Genomic DNA, 20,411 nt, shown 5'->3' on the forward strand with positions numbered 1-20,411 from the left:
GGTCGTACGTCATCACCTTCTAATCCTTCGGACTTTGGTGTGCTTGTGTGTGGCCAAGTCAGTTCGTTCAGAAAGTCCACCAAAAGTCAGTCGGGAAGACCATCGGACCTAGTCCGTCGAAAATTCCAGTTGTATGTACTCGGCATTACAGACAGCTCCACCATGAGAGGAAACAAATATGTATTGTAGCAAAATATATCGTACTAGAAGACAACATTGTACCAATAAATTGTAATATTTTAGAGTTATAAAATTTCATATAGGTCGAAGGGAATGTGATGGTGACTTGGGTCCTCCAATAGTAATTTCTATATAATACATGCCATAAAGGCGAAATAATAAAAAAAAAAAATAAGGGGGTCAAGTGACAACATGTGACTTGAACACGTATAACGAACCTGAGGACATAAATGTCCTGAACCCAGCATTCGAGTCTGGGGTGCCATCCCTGCATTTGAAGGGGTGGCACCAGGCTCCGAAAGCAAGTAAGGGGACAAACTAGTGACGGCGGATGTGCCAAGCTAAATAGAGTTATAAAAGAATAAATGTGCATTTTAATATAGAAAATCGAAATTCAATACAAAGAACTAAGGTGTTTTAAAATTATTTAGAGCAGGGCTCGACAAAACCCGGGCGCCAGGTCGCATTTGCGACTAGAATTAGCGACCTGGCGCTTGGGGCAGCACAGCTGGGGGTGTCCTGTCTCTGTGGACCCCCCCCGGCGTGATCGCGTCGGGCCGTTCCTCCGGCGGCCGGTAATTGAGGCAGCGGCTTTGAGGCCTTCTGCAGTCCTATGATTCCTTCTGGAATCTGGCGCCCTCTTGTGGTGGCCGTTGGTATGACAACCAGCAATGCTAATGGAGCTTCCCCTGCCTGGTTTTATTGCCTGCCTATCTCCTTCCCTTTATTTAGAACCCCTAAACATTATATATATTTTTTATTCTGATACCCTAGAGAATAAAATGGTGGTCGTTGCAAAACTGTCTGTCACACCGTATTTGCGCAGCGGACTTACAAGCGCACTTTTTTGGGGAAAAATAATTTATTTAATAAAAATAATAAGACAACAGTAAAGTTAGCCCAATTGTTTTTTAATATTGTGAAAGATGATATTAAGCCGAGTAAATTGATACCCAACATGTCACGCTTTAAAATTGCACCCGCTCATAGAATGGCGACAAACATTTACCCTTTAAAATCTCCATAGGCGATGTTTAAAAAATTCTACAGGTTGCACGTTTTGAGTTACAGAGGACTAGAATTATTGCTCTCGCTCTACCGATCACGGCGATACCTCACATGTGTGGTTTGAAAACCGCTTTCATATGTGGGCGGGACAGGGCGCATTTAAAATTCTTTTTATTTTCTTACTTTAACTTTTATTTTTATTTTTTTCACTGTTCTTTAAAAAAAATAAAAAATTGTGTCACTTTTATTCCTATTACAAGGAATGTAAAAATCCATTGTAATAGAAAAAAGCATGACAGGTCCTCTTAAATATGAGATCTGGGGGTCAGAGAGACCTCAGATCTCATATTTACACTAAAATGCAATTAAAAAAAAAAATTGTCATTTGAAAAAAATTAAAATGAAAAAAATAAAATGTCCCTCTAAGAGCTATGGGCAATGACTTGGAGACAGGTGGGGGGCTGGGAGCTATCTTCCCCTCACTCGTCTCCATGTCAGGCCAGGGACAGGTCCGGATTGCCGTTACCGACCTGGCTCCTAACTTTTTTAGCTGGCTCCTAGATTCCAAGCAAATTTGTCAAGCCCTGCTTTAGAGGTTGATAACCAAGCAGAAATTTTAACAATTTTGGAACCTCAAAAAAAAGGAACCTATAGAAAAACTTAAGTGGATTTAGAGGACCCAAAAGGGATGAACAGAGAATAGGGTTCCCTATATAGGAATTAGAGGTGCTCAACGTGAGCTACCAAAATGTTAGTGTTATAGTATGTATAGGGCACAAGTCTCCATAGATTGACTGCAGAATGACCCAGATATTTCAATGTAGATACAGATGCCATGTTCAGAGCTGAATACCAAAAAATTGAGTCATAGTAAGTTCCTGATCCAAAGTATATGGTAAAGTGACAAAGATAAATAAAAGCAACCTTATAATCTCTGACACTTCAATCGCAGATAGATAAATGTTAAGGCAGGCTTGCCTTATAAGAGGAATGAAAAGAGCCAGCCTGTCAAGAACATGTCAGCCAATCTAGTGATAGAAATTAAATCAATAAAATGTGAAATTCTAAACAAATTGGAAAAGTTTACGTTGCTTGATCTTGAAAGGATTGACGCCATCTTCTTTGGTCTCTTTGGTTGCAACGTGATGAAGGAGTGGACCAAATGTGTGATGATCTGGGGGTGGCAGGTGGTCGATTTGGAGGTTCTGATTCAAGCAGGCCCAGCTTGACCAGAAGTTATTTTCCTTCTATTATGTTGTATACTGTGTGTATTGAGCCACTGTGCATCAGAGAGCTTGAATGGGAAGCCCCAGCGGTATTTAATTCTTGCTGTCTGCAGTATAGAAGTAACTTTCTTCATTCTGCATCTCCTGTCTAGTGTAGCAGGGGAGATGTCTGGGTATATTTGAATCCTGGTGCCATCTAATTCTATGTTGGATGTATTCCTGGATGCACGCATGATATCTTATTTGATGAGAAAATCTTTCATGCACATGATCACATCGCGAGGAGACTTATCAGGTGTTGGTTTTGGGCAAAGTGCCATATGGATCCTGTCATATATGAAGGCAGAGAGTGGTTTATCAGGCAAAGGGTTTTGGAAGAGTTTAGAGATGGCTGGTGTGAGATCTGCAACAGACTCAGGGATCCCATTATTATGATGTTGATTTCTATTGTCTAAATCAGGGATATACAATTAGTGGACCTCCAGCTGTTGCAGAACTACAATTCCCATGAGGCATAGCAAGACCCTTAGAGCCACAAGCATGACAGCCAGAGGCAGAGACATGATGGGACTTGTAGTTTAGCAACAGCTGGAGGTCTGCTAATTGCATATCCCTGGTCTAAATCTTTAACCTGGGCCTGCATGAATGAGAAGTTATCTGCCAGCATTTCATAATCCTTCCTTAGTTCATTATGTGCTAGAGAAAGTTCATCATGCTTGGTCTCAAGAATGTCAGTGCGGCCTCCTATAGCTGCAATCTCCTGGGAGAGAGTAGATTTGTGCAATTCCAGCTGTATTTTGTCTACCAGCTTTTCATAGATTGCAGACAGGCTAGTATCTAAGTCAGCCTTAGAAAGCGAAGGGTTGTTCACACAGTCTCTTTGTGTTGGAGTGTTTTCAGGCATGGAGCCAGTCATTTGGTGCCCAGGGCGAACATAAAAAACTGCCCCCCCCTCCCCCCTGCTGTGAAAAGCTACAGCGCATACAGACGATTGAAATCTATACTAATGCATCAGGGACAATGCATTAACCCCCTTCCTGCTTCATATTACCAATATCATCTGGTGGGTCTAGCCAATTCAGAACTGCTACTGGGTCTTGCTTGAAAAAGAGAAAGAAGTTAACAAATTGGTCTGGATCTGATAGGACAAATTTACTGTCGCCGCTGGTCACTTTAATGCAGAAGGGGTGGGCCCAGGTGTAGGTCGCTCCGGCTTGACGGATCAGGTCCAGCAGGGGTCGGGCCACAAAATTGAAAAGTTGTGGATTGCCCTCATCCACTTACTCACTTTGTTGTGGAGCTCCAATGTCTCAGTACCTTTATCTGGCCTCCTACAAACCATGGCTTACTTATACCTTCTGGTGCCAAATTCATAGCCACCATCTTTTAACAACGAATGCATCTCTTGTGACATCCTTTCTAGTCACTCCTGATGTTCCAGCATATCGTAACCTATGTTTGGAATAAAAAGGGTCTATTCCACTTTGGCCAGATTGTGGATGCTAGAACCAGGGTTTTAAGGACTTTCCAATATTTTAAAAATGCTTTAGATCTCCCTACGCTTGCCTTCTATGAATACTTACATTCGTGATACATCATTACGCCAAATCCTTGACTGGCTCACATGATTTACCTAAATTAACGATGTTAATGCTTTCGTGCTTGGGAGGTCCATTCAGCAAAAGGTTCATTTCACAAATTTAAAAGCTACAAGTTTCAATGACAACAATATTTTCTCAAACACCCATATATGAAAAAAAGGGGAACACATACTGGGAGAGGAATTGCCTCCGAAGACGTGGCAACAAATATGATCTCAAGCTGCCAAGAGTTTGATTTGTACGCTGTACAAAGAGAACCAATACAAGATACTTTTCCTCTGGCCAAGCTATGCATTCTAAATTCTCCTGCTGATGACAAATGCCGGAGATGTCGAAAAGCCCTTGGGACTATCCAACACATATCCTGGTATTGCCCTTGTATCAAACCTTACTGGCATCTTTCTCCCACTTCTCTTCTCTCTATTGTTAATTCTCCTAGCGTTATTCCCTTTACTACTATTCATCTATTGTTACTTCCCCTAGCTTTCTTATCTTTACTACTATTTTTCTACTTAACATCCTTACCTATTCTTGTCAATCTAAGTCAGCGTTCCTACCTTCCTCATTCAAACATTATGCTTGTTATGTACACAATGAATATTCTCTCAGACTCATCCATCTTCCCCTAATAGGCTTATTACCAAATTTATCTTGCTGTTCTACAGACATTGCGAGTCAACTGTATGTACAATTGTTCTATCCATATCCTTACTGCCTCAGGGTAGCTGTTCTGTTTATTCCATGCTTTATCTGTCTGCTGTTTTTTACAGTCGGCACTTACATTGAAACTGTTTCTTCTTTTCTTGAAAAAATATCTTCTATTAAAAAGACATATACAATCACTTTAAAAATGACCTCCAGACAGATGAAATGCATATACGAGACCTTCTTTGCCTGCCAAATGATTAGTGTTTCTGTCAATTCATTCCTAAGATTTACACAGCCCTGCCAGTCAGCACAGCCATTCTGCAGGCATGATTTTTCTCAACTGCAGTGAAAGGTATACCTAGGTCTTGTCCCTTCCCCAGTAGGTGATTGGATAATGAAATACAGTAGACGCAGCACACTGATGGGTTCATCTCTTTGGCACTCTGCTCTTCCTCCTATCGGCAGTTCAATTTTTTTTAACTCCTTGCGCTCACTCTCCCAGTCTGAATTCCACTGTTCAAGAGATTATAAAATCCTGATATAAAGACCAATTCAAGTATTCAAGTATTTTTTTGAATTAACACAAACTTGCATTTTTTGGTGTTTTTTTCTTTTATATCTGCCTGGAGTTCAGTTCAGAAACATGCACAATAGTACATAATGATAATGGTACTCTGCAGATTTCAAAATCTCAGACCGTTTTCCAACATGAGACTAATATCCCTAATGTGCCCAATAGAAAACAACATGGTCCAAAAAAAATAAACAGTACATGGCTATGTTGTCACATCATTCTTTAACCACTTAAGAATCGGAAGGATTTGCCACCCTTAATGACCAAGCCATTTTTTGCAATATGGCACTGCATTGGTTTAACTGACAATTGCGTGGTCATGAGACGTTGTACCCAAACAAAATTGATGTCCTTTTTTTTCCCCACAAATAGAGCTTTATTTTGGTGGTATTTGATCACCTCTGCGTTTTTGTTTTTTTTGCACTATAAACAAAAATAGACCGACAATTTTGGAAAAAAAAATATATTTTTTACTTTTTGCTATAATAAATATCCACCCCAAAAATGTAAAAAAACTAATTTCTTTATCAGTTTAGGCCAATGTATTCTATATATTTTTGGTAAACAAATCGCAATAAGCGTATATTGATTGGTTTGCGCAAAAGTTAAAGTGTCTAAAAAATAGGGGATAGATTTATGGCATTTTTATTATTATTTTTTTTTTTTACTAGTAATGGAGGTGATCTGCGATTTTTAGTGGGACTGCGACATTGCGGCGGACACTTTTGGCACTTTTTTGGGACCATTGACATTTATACATTGATCAGTGCTAAAAATAGCCACTGATTACTGTATAAATGTCACTGGCAGGGAAGAGGTTAACACTAGTGGTGATCAAGGGGTTAAATGTTCCCTAGGGAGGTGTTTTTAACTGTGGGGGGAGCAAGACAGATTGCTGTTTCTAATCACTAGGAACAGACAATCTGTCTATCCTCCCCTGACAGAATGGGGATTTGTCTGTTTACATTGACAGATCCCCATTCTGTCTCTCTCAGGAACGATCGCGGGTAGAAGGCAAACATCGCAGCCACTGGCCACATTCATCAGGTGCGGCGTCACGCCCCCTAGTGGTCTTAAATCGGCAGACGACGTACCAGGATTTGCCCAGGAGAGCCAACCTGCTGCCGCACAACTGTGGCGGCTGGTCTTTAAGCTGTTAAAAATGAATTCCAGGTGTGGCAGTTTATACATAGTTACATTCATTGGTCCAGCATGAATGTAACGGGTGACATATAGAGAGACGGCGGGTGGGGGGCACAGTGGCAGCATTCAATGGGCACAGTGGGAGCATTTGATGGCCCATGTTGCGGCGTTTGATGGGCACAGTGGGAGCATTTGATGGGCACAGTGGGAGCGTTTGATGGCACAGTGGCGGCGTTTGATGGCACAGTGGCGGCGTTTGATGGCACAGTGGCGGCATTTGATGGCACAGTGGCGGCGTTTGATGGTCACAGTGGCGGCGTTTGATGGCACAGTGGCGGCGTTTGATGGCACAGTGGCGGCGTTTGATGGCACAGTGGCGGCGTTTGATGGTCACAGTGGCGGCGTTTGATGGTCACAGTGGCTGCGTTTTGATGGCACGGAGTTTGATGGGCACAGTGGCGGCGTTTGATGGCACAGTGGCTGCATTTTGATGGCACAGTAGCTGAGTTTGATGGGCACAGTGGCGGTAATTGATCGGCACAGTGGCTGTGTTTGATGGTACAGTGAGGCTGCAATTGATGTTTTTTTTTTCAGTTTGTTTGCATCCCCCAAAAAAATTTGAGCACCAACTGCCACAGCTCAAAAGTAAACATTTATTATATTGCAGCTTACAGATACTTAGATGTGATTTGTATTGGTTTCCTTTCCTAGGCTTTCTTTCTTCTAGTTTTATCTGGTGATTCTGATAGCAAGACTGTTGTTTTTCAAAATGAAAATATTTGCCAGCACACCACGGATCTTCAAGTTGAGTCCAAACATTTTTTTATGTGACAAGTGTAAGGCCCCTTTCACACATGCGGACAGTATGTCCGTATTTCATCCATCCGTTTGCGGATGAAATACAGACATACATGCATCCCTATGGGACAGTGGGAGTCTGCGGGTGAACATCCGCAGACACCCGCTATTGTCTGCCTCCACAACAGTCCGATTCTGCAGACGGAGGAAAATCCGTGCTCATCCGATCCCCATAGAGGAGAGCGGAGAGCTGACAGGGCGGTCCCTGCACAGTGTACGGAGACCACCCTGTCCACAGCCGGCTCAGCGGGGACAACGGAGCAATCCCCACTGAGTGGGCGGATCATCACGGGGCGGATCATTACTGATCCGCCCCGTGTGAAAGGGGCCTAAAGCAGTAGTGCAAAATATTTAAATAAGCATCGACGGTGGATGCTTACTTAAATATTTTGCACTGCTTCTTTACACTTATCACATGTCTGATGAAGGGGTCCTGTGTGACTCCGAAACATTGCACTCTCTTGTTTGTGATGTGATCATGCTTCAATAAACAACAGGGAATAAACAAGAAAAAAAGGTGTACTATAACAGTAAACCTAGGTCGGACTTTAAGAGTCGGTTCACACTGAGGCAGCACGACTTCAGCGCGACTGCCTCAGGCGACCGGGATCCGACTTTAGTGGCGACTTGCAAAATGACTTCTGTATAGAAGTCAATGCAAGTCGCCCCAAAAGTCGTACAGGAACCTTTTTCTAAGTCGGAGCAACTCAAGTCCATTGCACAGAACGGGACGCGACTTGTCAGGCAGCTAAGTCGCCTGACGAGTCGTCCCTGTGTGAACCGGCTCTAAAGGCATAGGAAACAACGACGAGGTATGAAAATAAACACTATTTATTGAAAAATACACAACATAAATAGAACAGTACAGAAAAATTAAAAATCTTGTAGAATAATACATAATGTGCAGTGAGCCCTTGTGTATCTACACGTTTTACTATGAGGCTTCTTCAGAATACAGTCAAGGTTCTACAGATAGCAAAGCGAACGGACCTCACTGTCTTTCAAAGAGATAAGTCTCACTTATAAGTATCCGGAAACTGGTTCAGAGGGTACCATCCCACTGGAAACCGGTTCTACTACACCACCATCAGGATCTATGCACAGATAGGTCATGCCAGCCCAATCTGCTAGTAAAAGAAGTGCAGAAAAAGCCACACGGTTCCAGGGACAGGGGCAGAATTATGCATAAAGAGTGGATTCAGTGCCAAAGAAGGGAGCCAAACATGGGCTTCAAAGCCCACCAATCAATGTGGACACCCACCGGGAAAATAGTCCAAATATGAGATTGAGAGATTGTCCACAAAATTTAGCAACATTTTAGTATTAAGACAATGATGTGTGGCCCCTGGGAGACAGCCTTATGCTAGTCAATAAACAACAGTTTGGACTCAACTTAAAGGTCAGATGGTATGCTGGCAAATATCTCCATTATGACACTTTATGATCCAGTCTCCAGCTGGTGGTTGCTGCAACACCCAGCATTCTAAAACCTTTTCCAGGAACATGTGCAATGGGAATATGGATTGTTTGTTGTTTTTCAAAAGCATAAGCTCTCCAGCAGAATGTATCCATTTACAGGGATGAGACAAACCACTTAACACTGGCAGGGGTGATTACATTTATCAGCTTTTAAAAAAAAAATGTTTGCTGTAACCAATTATAAACTGCGAACTGGCTTTTGAATTCAATTTATTATTTTATCTAAATGTGCTAATATATTTAACACTAATCCCCCCCCCCAAACTGACAACGATGCTGTGCCCCCTCTGCACCTTGATCCAGAGCGGGAGCACTCTAAGCCCCTGTACACACGTTCAGAAATTCCGACCACAAAATCCGTCTGATTTTTTTCAGACGGATTTTGTCTGTAACTGGTGATGTATACACACGCTCGGACAAAGTTGTCGGAAAATCAGATCGTTCGGAACGTGATGACGTTCGTTCGTTCCGAATGGACCACGTTCAGCCTAGTAGCCAATAGCTTTGCTCTCGTACTTTTATCTGAGCATGCGTGGCACTTTGTCCGATCGGAATTCTCTACAAACGAACGGACATAGTCTGATCGGATCATGTTGACGGAAAGTTTTATATCCAGCTCTCAAACTTTGTTGGTCGGACATTCCGACGAAAAAAGTCCAATGGAGCCCACACACGGTCGGATTATCCGACAACAACGCCCGATCGGACCTTTTCCGTCGGAATGTCCGACTGTGTGTACAAGGGCTAATACAGAAGGTGCGTTACTGGCCAGACCACCAGGTAAAGTCAGAGGGAAAAAGTCAAAGAAAAGAAAATGAATGCAGTCAACACATTTATCTAATGATTGGTTAGCTAATAGCTGCCATATATTACATTTTTGTTTTGGAATTAATAACGCTTAAAGCTTTTCAGGATATCTAGAGAATGTGAATTCTGGTCAAAAAGGGCAGAGGGAGACGTTCTTTACTTAATAACTTGCAACATAATCAGAGACGATTTACTTTTAGTGTAAGTATCCTCTTTGGGGCCCTCCTCCCCTCCCTCAGCATTTTTGTATTAGATCATGATAACCTGTATATATTCTCCTAACTGTTCAGCTTGCATCGCACTAATGGTCTCACAAAATCTTCTGCATAGCACTACCCACGCATGCACACTATGGATGCCATTCACATCAAAACAAACACCATCTACATGCTGCAGATAGGCTTTCAATGAACTCATACCTTCAAATCTTGTGAGAAGGGAAAAGAACACATTATAGCAGGCAGTATTTAACCCCTGCCATGCCTCCAGTAAGACGAACCATGAGAATTAATGCACAAAAGACTATTGATTTAACCCATTTTTTATCACCACTTTTTGGCGTTACAAAATTCCAAATATGATGGAAAGGTTAGATGAAACCCTTTTGATAGTTAAATATTACATTTTTATAGAGATCCTTACATTAGACAACAAGGGACAGTAGGCAAAAATGATTGTGCAGTCAAAGGTGTACAGAATTTAGTAGATTTCAGGAAAGAGTGGTTGTGTGTCATCAGGAAGCCTACAAGGGGAAGCTCTTGGAAGAGTTGGCTTACATAAGTATGGCCAGTTGTAGGGAGGAGCGAGGGGGAAGTTGGAGAAAGACATTTTTTTTTTCTTTCTTCTACAATCTATTCAGATTGCTCGGGCCCCCTGGTGGCCGGGCCCGGTATAACATGGACAGTTGTACTGGCTTATCAGCGGCCCTGCCCCTGGGGCCGGACCCAGGTCCCCAAACACTTTTTATGACAATATGACAATTTTTATAACAATGCCATGCATATAAGCCTTTAAAAATAGCACTTTTAATTATTCATGTTCCTGTCCCATAGACTTTAATGGTGTTTGCGTGTTCGAATGAATTTTTAGCCTGTTCGCGTGTTGTAGATGTGAACCGAACAGGGGGGTGTTTGGCTATCCCTATTCTTGAATTAGTTGCAGTCATACGGATACATTGTAAAAGTAACACAGATAAGAACTCTGTGAATCTGTCATACGTGTTAGACCTGTTTTCAAAAGTGTTGTAATAGGATACGCTCCCAAATATGCAAATGAAGGATTAGTAATAAGCCATAAAAAGACTGATTAAATGCAAGCATGCTTTTTTAACCACTACATTTCTTATATACTGGCTTTGTAAAACAATAAATATAATAATTTAAAGGTTGGATGAAAAGGTTTAGAAGTTAATTCACTAAAGGATTCCGCATGCGATATGAGGGTCACGTGACTCATTTTTTGGAAATATCACGTGAGATAATAAAAGAGTCAAATTATCATGGTAAATACCGCAAAAATAAATAAAATAAATCAAGTCAATTCACTAAAGAACACTCACTTGGCTCTGTTAATAACTGAACCAGTTTTGCACTTACTATAGCCAATATGATAGTTTTATCTAACCAAGTTAATAAGATAGCTATTTTTGCTATTAATAATCTCTAGATTGGTTTATTATGCTCATGTTTCAATGTCATATGTTGATGCAATGTCCTTTTCTGTATTCATATTTGTTTTTTTTTTTCAAATAAAAAGGATTGAAATATAAGAACACTTACCTGGCAGTAGGCAGTCGGTATTTTAGTAATGTATAACACAGGGATAGGCAACCTTTTGAGCACAATGTGGCGAAAAATATTTTCAAAGAAATTGAGCGTGATGATTCTATAACAAAAAAAAGTAAACTTCACGCTCTCAATCACCAAAAGGATTTTTTAGAAAGTAAATGCTGTAAACTACTTTAGTAGTGAGAAATGAACATCCTGCACTCTCACGCCTCAGATCAGCCCCAATTCCTGCAACTCCACACTTCAGATCAGCCCCAATTCCTGCACCTTCACCTCACAGTCCTCTCTGCTCATCTGTTTCACCACTGTACCCCCCGCTCATCTGCCCTACCACTGTAATCCCCTGCACATCTGCCCCACCGCCGTTCCCCAATGCTCTTCTGCCCGACCACTGTAACCCCCTGCTCATGTGTTCCACCGATGTAGCTCATTTCTCCTCTGCACCCCCCTGTCCTCTGCCTCACCGCTGTAAACCCCTCCTCATCTGTCCCACCAATGTACCTCCTTTCTCCTCTGACCCAACACTGAAACCCCCTGCTCATCTTTCCCACCACTGTAACCCCTTGCTTATTACTGTACCCCCCCTGATTTTCTGTCCCACCGCTGAACCCCCTTCTCATCCCTCCCACCACTGTACTTCCTGCACATCTACCCCACCACTGTACCCCCCTGCTCATCTGCACCATGAATGTACCCCCTTTTCTCATCTGCCCCACCACTGTACCTCCCTGCACATCTGCTCCACCGCTCTATCCCCAAGCTCTTCTCACTACTGAATCACCTTCTCATCTGTCCTAACACTGAACCCATCTGCTCATCTGCCCCACCAATGTACTTCCTGTACATCTGTCTCACCTCTGTACTCCCTTGCTCTTCTGCCCCACCTCTGTTCCCTCTGCTCTCCTGCCCCACCACTGTAACCCCCTGCTCATCTTTCCTACCAATACACCTCCTTTCACATCTGCCCCACTGCTCCAGCCCCCTGCTCATCTGGCCCAACACTGAACCCCCTGCTCTTCTCTCCCACTGCTGAACCACCTTTTCATCTCTTCCACCACTGTACCCTCCTGCTCATCTGTCCCACCTCTGAACCCCCCCTGCTCATTTTCCCACCGCTGTACCCTCTTCTCATCTATGATATGCACGATATGCAGAGTGGTAAAAGGAAGCAGATGTGAGACACATCTACCTGTCCTGGCACTCATCCTGCTGATCCACCTTTTGCATCCAGCCCACATGCTTATATGCGATGTATGTGATGCATAATTGGCAACATTGTAAAAAATATTTTTTGGTTGTAGGCGGAGTTGCATTATAATTAGGGAACGGGGCATGCGTTTGTAGGCGTGGAAAAGGGAAAGGGGAGGAGCTCCAAAATGGGCGTGGTCTATGTGAAATAGAGGGCGTGGCTTCAATGGGCATGGCTCATATGGGGCGTGGTTAGAGTCTGAGATGAATGAGGGATAGAGAGGGAAAGGAGGAATGGGGGAAAATGGGGGGAGAGGGATGGAGGGACAGCAGGCGCAGATCCTACACCACAAAAGAAATATGTGTATTCCAGAGTCTATCAGCAGATGAAGATACTCCAAACACCTGGTGTTAGCGCTTCAATCATCCTGGCACCATGATTGTTATTGTGTGGGGATGATTGAAGCACATTATTTCTATTATTACATTGTAATATAAAATTAAATCATTAACCACTTGCTTACTGGGCACTTAAACCCCCCTCAGTCCCAGACCAATTTTCAGCTTTCAGCGCTGATGCACTTTGAATGACAATTGCGCGGGCATACAACACTGTACCCAAATTAAATTTTTATCATTTTTTTCCCACAAATAGAGCTTTCTTTTGGTGGTATTTAATCACAGCTGGGAGTTTTATTTTTTGCTAAACAAACAAAAAAAGATGCAAAAAAATAAAAATAAATAAATCATGTTTAATAGTTTGTTATAAAATTTTGCAAACAGGTCATTTTTCTCCTTCATTGAAGTGCGTTGATGAGGCGGCACTGATAGGCTGCACTGGTGGGCACTGATAGGCTGCACTGGTGGGCACTGATAGGCTGCATTGGTGGGCACTGATAGGCATAGTTAAGGCGGCACTAATAGGCACAGATAAGGCGGCACCGATGGGCACAGACGGGCACAGATAAGATGGCACGGATGGGTGGCACAGATGGGTGGCACAGATGGGTGGCACGGATGGGTGGCACTAAGGGGCACTGATAGGTACCACTGATAGATGGGACTGATGGGCACTGATAGGTGGCACTGCTGGGCACTGATGGGCGGCACTGCTGGGCACTGATGGGCGGCACTGCTGGGCACGGATATGTGGCACTGGGGTGCAGTACCTTTGTTGAGGCAGACTGTGGGCACTGCTGGGTGGCACTGATGGGTGGCACTGTGGGCACTGCTGGGTGGCACTGTGGGCACTGCTGGGTGGCACTATGGGCACTGCTGGGTGGCACTGACAGGGGGGACACATTTTTTATTCAGGCAGGCAAAGCAGGGGGCAGGTGGGCACTGGCAGAGCTGGCCATGATCGGGACTGATGTCGGCTTTTTTTTTCTCCTCGCGCTGTCATAATAGCCGATTACTGGCTCCATTATATCACATGATCAGCTGTCAGCTGATCACGTGATAAGGGGTCGGGATCGACCCCTTGCACGGATCGGTGATCAGGCGAGTCTCGTAAACTCGCCGATCACAGAGCGCGCCGGCCGCTCGTGCAGGGAACTACGTCAATAGACGTAGTCCCGGAAAAGGAGATCCGCGCTGTAGCCGTCATTCGGCTATAGCGTGGGTCTCAAGTGGTTAAACTCACCATAATGCAGAATCAGTGGGATCCCTGAGCGTGTCACCTGCCACGTCGCCTGCCACCAGCAGAGTCCTTCCTTGCATCAGGTGTCCCCAGCAGAGTCCGTCCTTGCATCAGGTGCCCCCAATAGAGTCCATCCTTGCATCAGGTACCCCCAGCAGAGTCCATCCTTGCATCAGGTGCCCCCACCACAGTCCGTCCTTGCATCACAAGGAGAACGAAAGGTAACGGTAAGCCCAAAAATAACCAGCAACTCCTTCGGGGGTTAGTGCTACAAAAAAATAGGAAGGAAAGAAGGTATTTGGCTCAAAAAAGTCCCTTCACATGAGGTACAGTTGAAAGTTAACTAAAGCATTCCTCGACCCCTTACACACTGGAGCGGCGGGTCCATTGGTAGTAAAACGCTGCTAGTTTTAGCGGAACTTTTTGGGCGCTAGTGGGGCGCTTTTAACCTCCGCTAGCGACCAAAGGGTTAAAAGCACCCGTGTTGCGGCGCTTCCGAAGCACTTTTCAGTCGCTTTGGAAGTGCTACCCATTAATTTCAATGGACAGCGCTGTATGCAGAGCTCCTACACCGCCCGAAAGATGCTGCATGCAGGATTTTTTTTCCCATCCTGCAAGCACTCAGGCTTTCACACTGGGGAGGCATGACAGATGCTTTTCAGGTGCTATTTTTAACACTAAAACACCTGAAAAGCGTTGCAGTGTGAAAGGGGTCTAAAGCGTAATCTAAACATTGTACAACCAACAATGTTTATATGATCATAGGCAATAGGAATATTATAAGAAACCAGATAACTTAAAACTTTTACCAATTAAGAGAACAATGTGAAAGCCACACCTTATCTATTTCTCTGTAAAACATTGCAGAAAACCAGAACATGAACAAAAGTAGGAGAGCTGCAGCAGCCCTAAAAAAGGATGAAAACTTCTTCTGTATAAAAAGGCAGAGGACTGCACTGCTGAAACAATGCTGCTTAACTGTTGTCTATAGCAAAGAGAAGCAGAGGCTCTACCAAGAAGTCATGGGGGGGGGGGGGGGGGGGTGTCCGTTTCAAACAGCAGGGTCTTGTGAACATATTCCACGCAAACCGGACAGACATTACTTTTCCATCCATGTCTGTTCAGCTTTTTCCTCCATTTTGAAATGAAGGGGGAAACAGAGCAATCTAGGTCTATGGGCAAGCAGATAAATGGATGTGCATCAAAAATAACTGTAAATCTTTTTTTTAATTCAAGGTCTGAAGAGTTCTTCGAAAGTGTGTCATGGGATTTGACCTATGTTCATATTTTCCACCACAGCCCTGTCATTTTCAGTTTTGCTTTTAATTAATAGGTTCATATTTATAAAGCAGTGAATGCAGCTTTCACCAAACATTCACAAGGGGTGACTTAATCACTGTCATTTAATGCAGATGCACCTGCAGTGAATGTTTGGCAAAAGTCAGATTCACTGCTTTATAAACATGACCTTTTTTTGTCAGATTTAAGATGAACAGATTTATGTTGTAAAGTGACTGATTATATATAGTTCACTTTAATAAGATAAATAACTCTTACATTTACTCAACAGGACATCCCTTATTCTTCGGGAGACTACAGCATCATGTCTGAAGTAAGTAATGACGCTCGCAGGGCTCTTGAATTTTACTGAAATTATTATTGAATGGTTGAGCATAAGCATAGACAACTCATACTTCTACGTCTACTTTAACCACTTGACCACTGGGCACTAAAACCCCCTTCCTAACCAGACCAATTTTCAGCTTTCGGTGCTCTCACACTTTGAATGATAATTACTCAGTCATGCAACACTGTACTCATATGAAATGTTTGTCCTTTTTTTCACACAAATAGAGCTTTCTTTTGGTGGTATTTAATCTACGTTGGGTTTTAAATTTTTTGCGCAATAAATCAAAAAAGACTGAAAATTTGGTAAAAAAAAAAATCTTTGTTTCTGTTAAAATTTATTGCAGAGTATTGCCAGAATATTGGCAGAGTATTGCAGAGTATTGCAGAGTATTGCCAGAATATTGGCAGAGTATTGCAGAGTATTGCAGAGTATTGCCAGAATATTGGCAGAGTATTGCAGAGTATTGCCAGAATATTGCAGAGTATTGCAGTGTATTGCAAAGTATTGGCAGAGTATTGCAGATTGTTGGGAGAGTATTGCAGATTATTGGCAGAGTATTGCAGAGTATGGGCAGAGTATTGGCACTAAGCAGCACTGTGTGCACTATAGATCCAGCCCATGATGCTGGTTTGTTTACAAGTGATTGCTCCGTCTTTTGACGGAGCGATCACCTGGTAAACGGGAGCTACCAGCGGCCATTTACCGTGATCCGTGATGAGTCTTCTGGACCGGTGGTCATGTTTTTTTCACATCCCCCAAGGAGGCGCGCAAGGAAAAGAATAAGCTGACTGCACTGTAGCCGTCTTTCGGCTATGGCGTGGTCAGCAAGTGGTTAAAAGCCCAATTTTGAGAAAAACACTGTATTCTAATAACTTGCGTAACCCATAACATGCTTTATATTTTTCCTAACATGTACATACAATCCAAGCTGTTTAGCACATGTGACAAATGTGCACAGCATGCCCTGTTTCCCCAAAAATAAGCCCTACCCCAAAAATAAGACCTAGTGTGATTTTCGGGGATGAATGCAATATGTCGTACCCCAAAAATAAGCCCTACTTAAAGTCCTTGTAAAAACATGTAATCCATTTTGTAAAAAAATTATATAATGTGCGGGGGGTCATGTGAGCACCCAACGGCGCTGTAAATATGGTATTTTCCACAATAAAGTTGCATGGGAGACATTATATAATGTTTTTACAAAACTGACTACATAATTTTACAATGACTTTAACCATGTTTGGTTTTACAGAATGGCATAATGCTGAATTTCAGCCACCAGCTGGCCACACGTGCATAGGAGTTATATCATCCAGGCAACTGGCTCAAATATTGAAAGATACTGCCAATGGGTTGAGAGACATGCAAAGTAAATTCTGCCAAAAAACTCTGGGGTTGATTTACTAAATCTGAAGAGTACATAATCTGGTGCAACTCTGAATAGAAACCAGCTTCCAGGTTTTTTTCTGTCAAAGCTTACTTGATCAAGCTGGGTTTAGAAGCCGATTGGCTACCATGCACCGTTGCGCCAGATTTTGCACACTCAGTTTTAGCAAACTGACCCTTCTATATCTTAACTTTTTTTTTATTCTTTTATTATTATTTTTTGTAATATTTAGGTAAAGTTCAGTTTTGGTTAAAGCAGTGCAAGCAGTAATGATGTGTACAAAACTCTAGCAATCAATCAGAACTCGGTTCCTGATGTCTAAAAAGCTAAACATAATTAATTGCTTTATGCTTCTTCTGTAATGTGAACACTGAACTTTACTAAACCTAAATGAGTGTTTTAACACTCACTGAGTCTTAACACTGCCACAACACAATCTTCCCCGGAATAGAAAGTAAACAACACAAATAAAATAATACAACCTATAAATCCATTGAAAATAAACACTATAAAAACTAATATGTATATAGAGTGGGGCAAAAAAGTAGGGAGTATGAGAGACAAAATGTGGAAACAAATCCAGACAATCACATTCTCAGATTTTTTAAAGAATTTATTTGCAAATTATGGTGGAAAATACAGTGGTGTGAAAAAGTGTTTGCCCCCTTCCTCATTTCCTGTTCCTCTGCATGTTTGTCACACTTAAGTGTTTCGGAACATCAAACCAATTTAAACAATAGTCAAGGACAACACAAGTAAACACAAAATGCAATTTGTAAATGAAGGTGTTTATTATTAAAGGTGAAAAAAAATCCAAACCATCATGGCCCTGTGTGAAAAAGTGATTGCCCCCTAAACCTAATAACTGGTTGGGCCACCCTTAGCAGCAACAACTGCAACCAAGCGTTTGCGATAACGTGCAATGAGGCTTTTACAGCGTCCTGGAGGAATTTTGGCCCACTCATCTTTGCAGAATTGTCCTAATTCAGTTACATTAGAGGGTTTTCGAGCATGAACGGCCTTTTTAAGGTCATACCACAACATCTCAATAGGATTCAGGTCAGGACTTTGGCTAGGCCACTCCAAAGTCTTCATTTTGTTTTTCTTCAGCCATTCGGTGGTGGACTTGCTGGTGTGTTTAGGATCATTGTCCTGCTGCAGAACCCAAGTTCGTTTCAGCTTGAGTACACGAACAGATGGTCGGACATTCTCCTTCAGGATCTCTTGGTAGACAGCAGAATTCATAGTTCCTTTTATCACGGCAAGTCTTCCAGGTCCTGAAGCAGCAAAACAGCCCCAGACCATCACACTACCACCACCATATTTTACTGTTGGTATAATGTTCTTTTTATGAAATGCAGTGTTCCTTCTACGCCAGATATACTTGGACACACACCTTCCAAAGAGTTCCACTTTTGTCTCATCGGTCCACAGGATGTTGTCCCAAAAGTCTTGGGGATCATCAAGATGTGTTGTGGAGAAATTAGGACGAGCTTTGATGTTCTTTTTGCTCAGCAGTGGTTTTCTCCTTGGAACTCTGCCATGCAGGCCATTTTTGCCCAGTCTTTTCCTGATGGTGGAGGCATGAACGCTGACCTTAACTAAGGCAAGTGAGGCCTGCAGTTCCTTGGATGTTGTTGTGGGGTCTTTTGTGACCTCTTGGATGAGTCGTCGCTGCGCTCTTGGGGTAATTTTGGGCGGCCGGCCACTCCTGGGAAGGTTCACCACTGTTCCATGTCTTCGCCATTTGTGGATAATGGCTCTCACTGTGGTTCGCTGGATTCCCAAAGCTTTGGAAATGGCTTTATAACCCTTTCCAGACTGATAGATCTCAATTACTTTCTTTCTCAATTGTTCCTGAATTTCTTTGGGTCTCGGCATGATGTGTAGCTTTTAAGGATCTTCTGGTGGACCTTACTGTGTCAAGCAGCTCCTATTTAAGTGATGCCTTGATTGTGAACAGGTGTGGCAATAATCAGGCCTGGGTGTGGCTAGAGAAATTGAACTCAGGTGTGGACAACCACAGTTATAGTATGTTTTAACAAGGGGGGCAATCACTTTTTCACACAGGGCCATGATGGTTTGGATTTTTTTTCACCTTTAATAATAAACACCTTCATTTACAAATTGCATTTTGTGTTTACTTGTGTTGTCCTTGACTATTGTTTAAATTGGTTTGATGTTCCGAAACACTTAAGTGTGACAAACATGCAAAGGAACAGGAAATGAGGAAGGGGGCAAACACTTTTTCACACCACTGTAAGTATTTGGTCACCTACAAACAAGCAAGATTTCTGGCTCTCACAGACCTGTATCTTCTTCTTTAAGAGGCTCATCTGTCCTCCACTCATTACCTGTATTAATGGCACCTGTTTGAACTTGTTATCAGTATAAAAGACACCTGTCCACAACCTCAAACAGTCACACTCCAAACTCCACTATGGTGAAGACCAAAGAGCTGTCAAAGGACACCAGAAACAAAAATTGTAGACCTGCACCGGGCTGGGAAGACTGAATCTGCAATAGGCACGCAGCTTGGTGTGAAGAAATCAACTGTGGGAGCAATAATTAGAAAATGGAAGACATACAAGACCACTAATAATCTCCCTTGATCTGGGGCTCCATGCAAGATCTCACCCCGTGGGGTCAAAATGATCACAAGAACGGTGAGCAAAAATCCCAGAACCACACGGGGGACCTAATGAATGACCTGCAGAGAGCTGGGACCAACGTAACAAAGGCTACCATCAGTAACACACTATGCCGCCAGGGACTCAGATCCTGCAGTGCCAGACGTGTCCCCCTGCTTAAGCCAGTACATGTCTGGGCCCGTCTGAGGTTTTCTAGAGTATTTGGATGATCCAGAAGAGGATTGAGAGAATGTCATATGGTCAGATGAAACCAAAGTAGAACTGTTTGTTAGAAACACAACTCATCGTGTTTAGAGGAGAGAGAATGCTGAGTTGAACTCAAAGAACACCATACATACTGTGAAGCATGGGGGTGGCAGCATCATGCTTTGGGGCTGTTTCTCTGCAAAGGGAACAGGACGACTGATCCGTGTACATGAAAGAATGAATGGGGCCGTGTCTCATGAGATTTTGAGTGCAAACCTCCTCCCATCAGCAATGGTATTGAAGATGAAACATGGCTGGCTCTTTTAGCATGACAATGATCCCAAACACCACCGAGGCAATGAAGGAGTGGCTTTGTTCGAAGCATTTCAAGGTCCTGGAGTGGCCTAGCCAGTCTCCAG

At 42.9% G+C, this 20,411-nt stretch overlaps 1 protein-coding gene across 1 annotated transcript in view; it reads left to right on the top strand.

The window, feature by feature from the left end:
* LOC143956693 (leukotriene B4 receptor 1-like) overlaps positions 1 to 20,411 on the top strand; it is a 35,982-nt gene that overhangs the window by 3,651 nt on the left and 11,920 nt on the right. The window contains exon 2 of the mRNA XM_077466891.1: positions 15,709 to 15,750. Coding sequence (XP_077323017.1) covers positions 15,742 to 15,750 — 9 coding nt within the window. The 5' untranslated portion in view covers positions 15,709 to 15,741. The remainder of the gene's footprint in view (positions 1 to 15,708; positions 15,751 to 20,411) is intronic.

The sequence above is a fragment of the Lithobates pipiens genome, unplaced genomic scaffold, assembly GCF_037356315.1.
Source record: "Lithobates pipiens isolate NorthernLeopardFrog02 unplaced genomic scaffold, aLitPip1_a1.2 Scaffold_4, whole genome shotgun sequence".
NCBI classification, from domain to species: domain Eukaryota; kingdom Metazoa; phylum Chordata; class Amphibia; order Anura; family Ranidae; genus Lithobates; species Lithobates pipiens.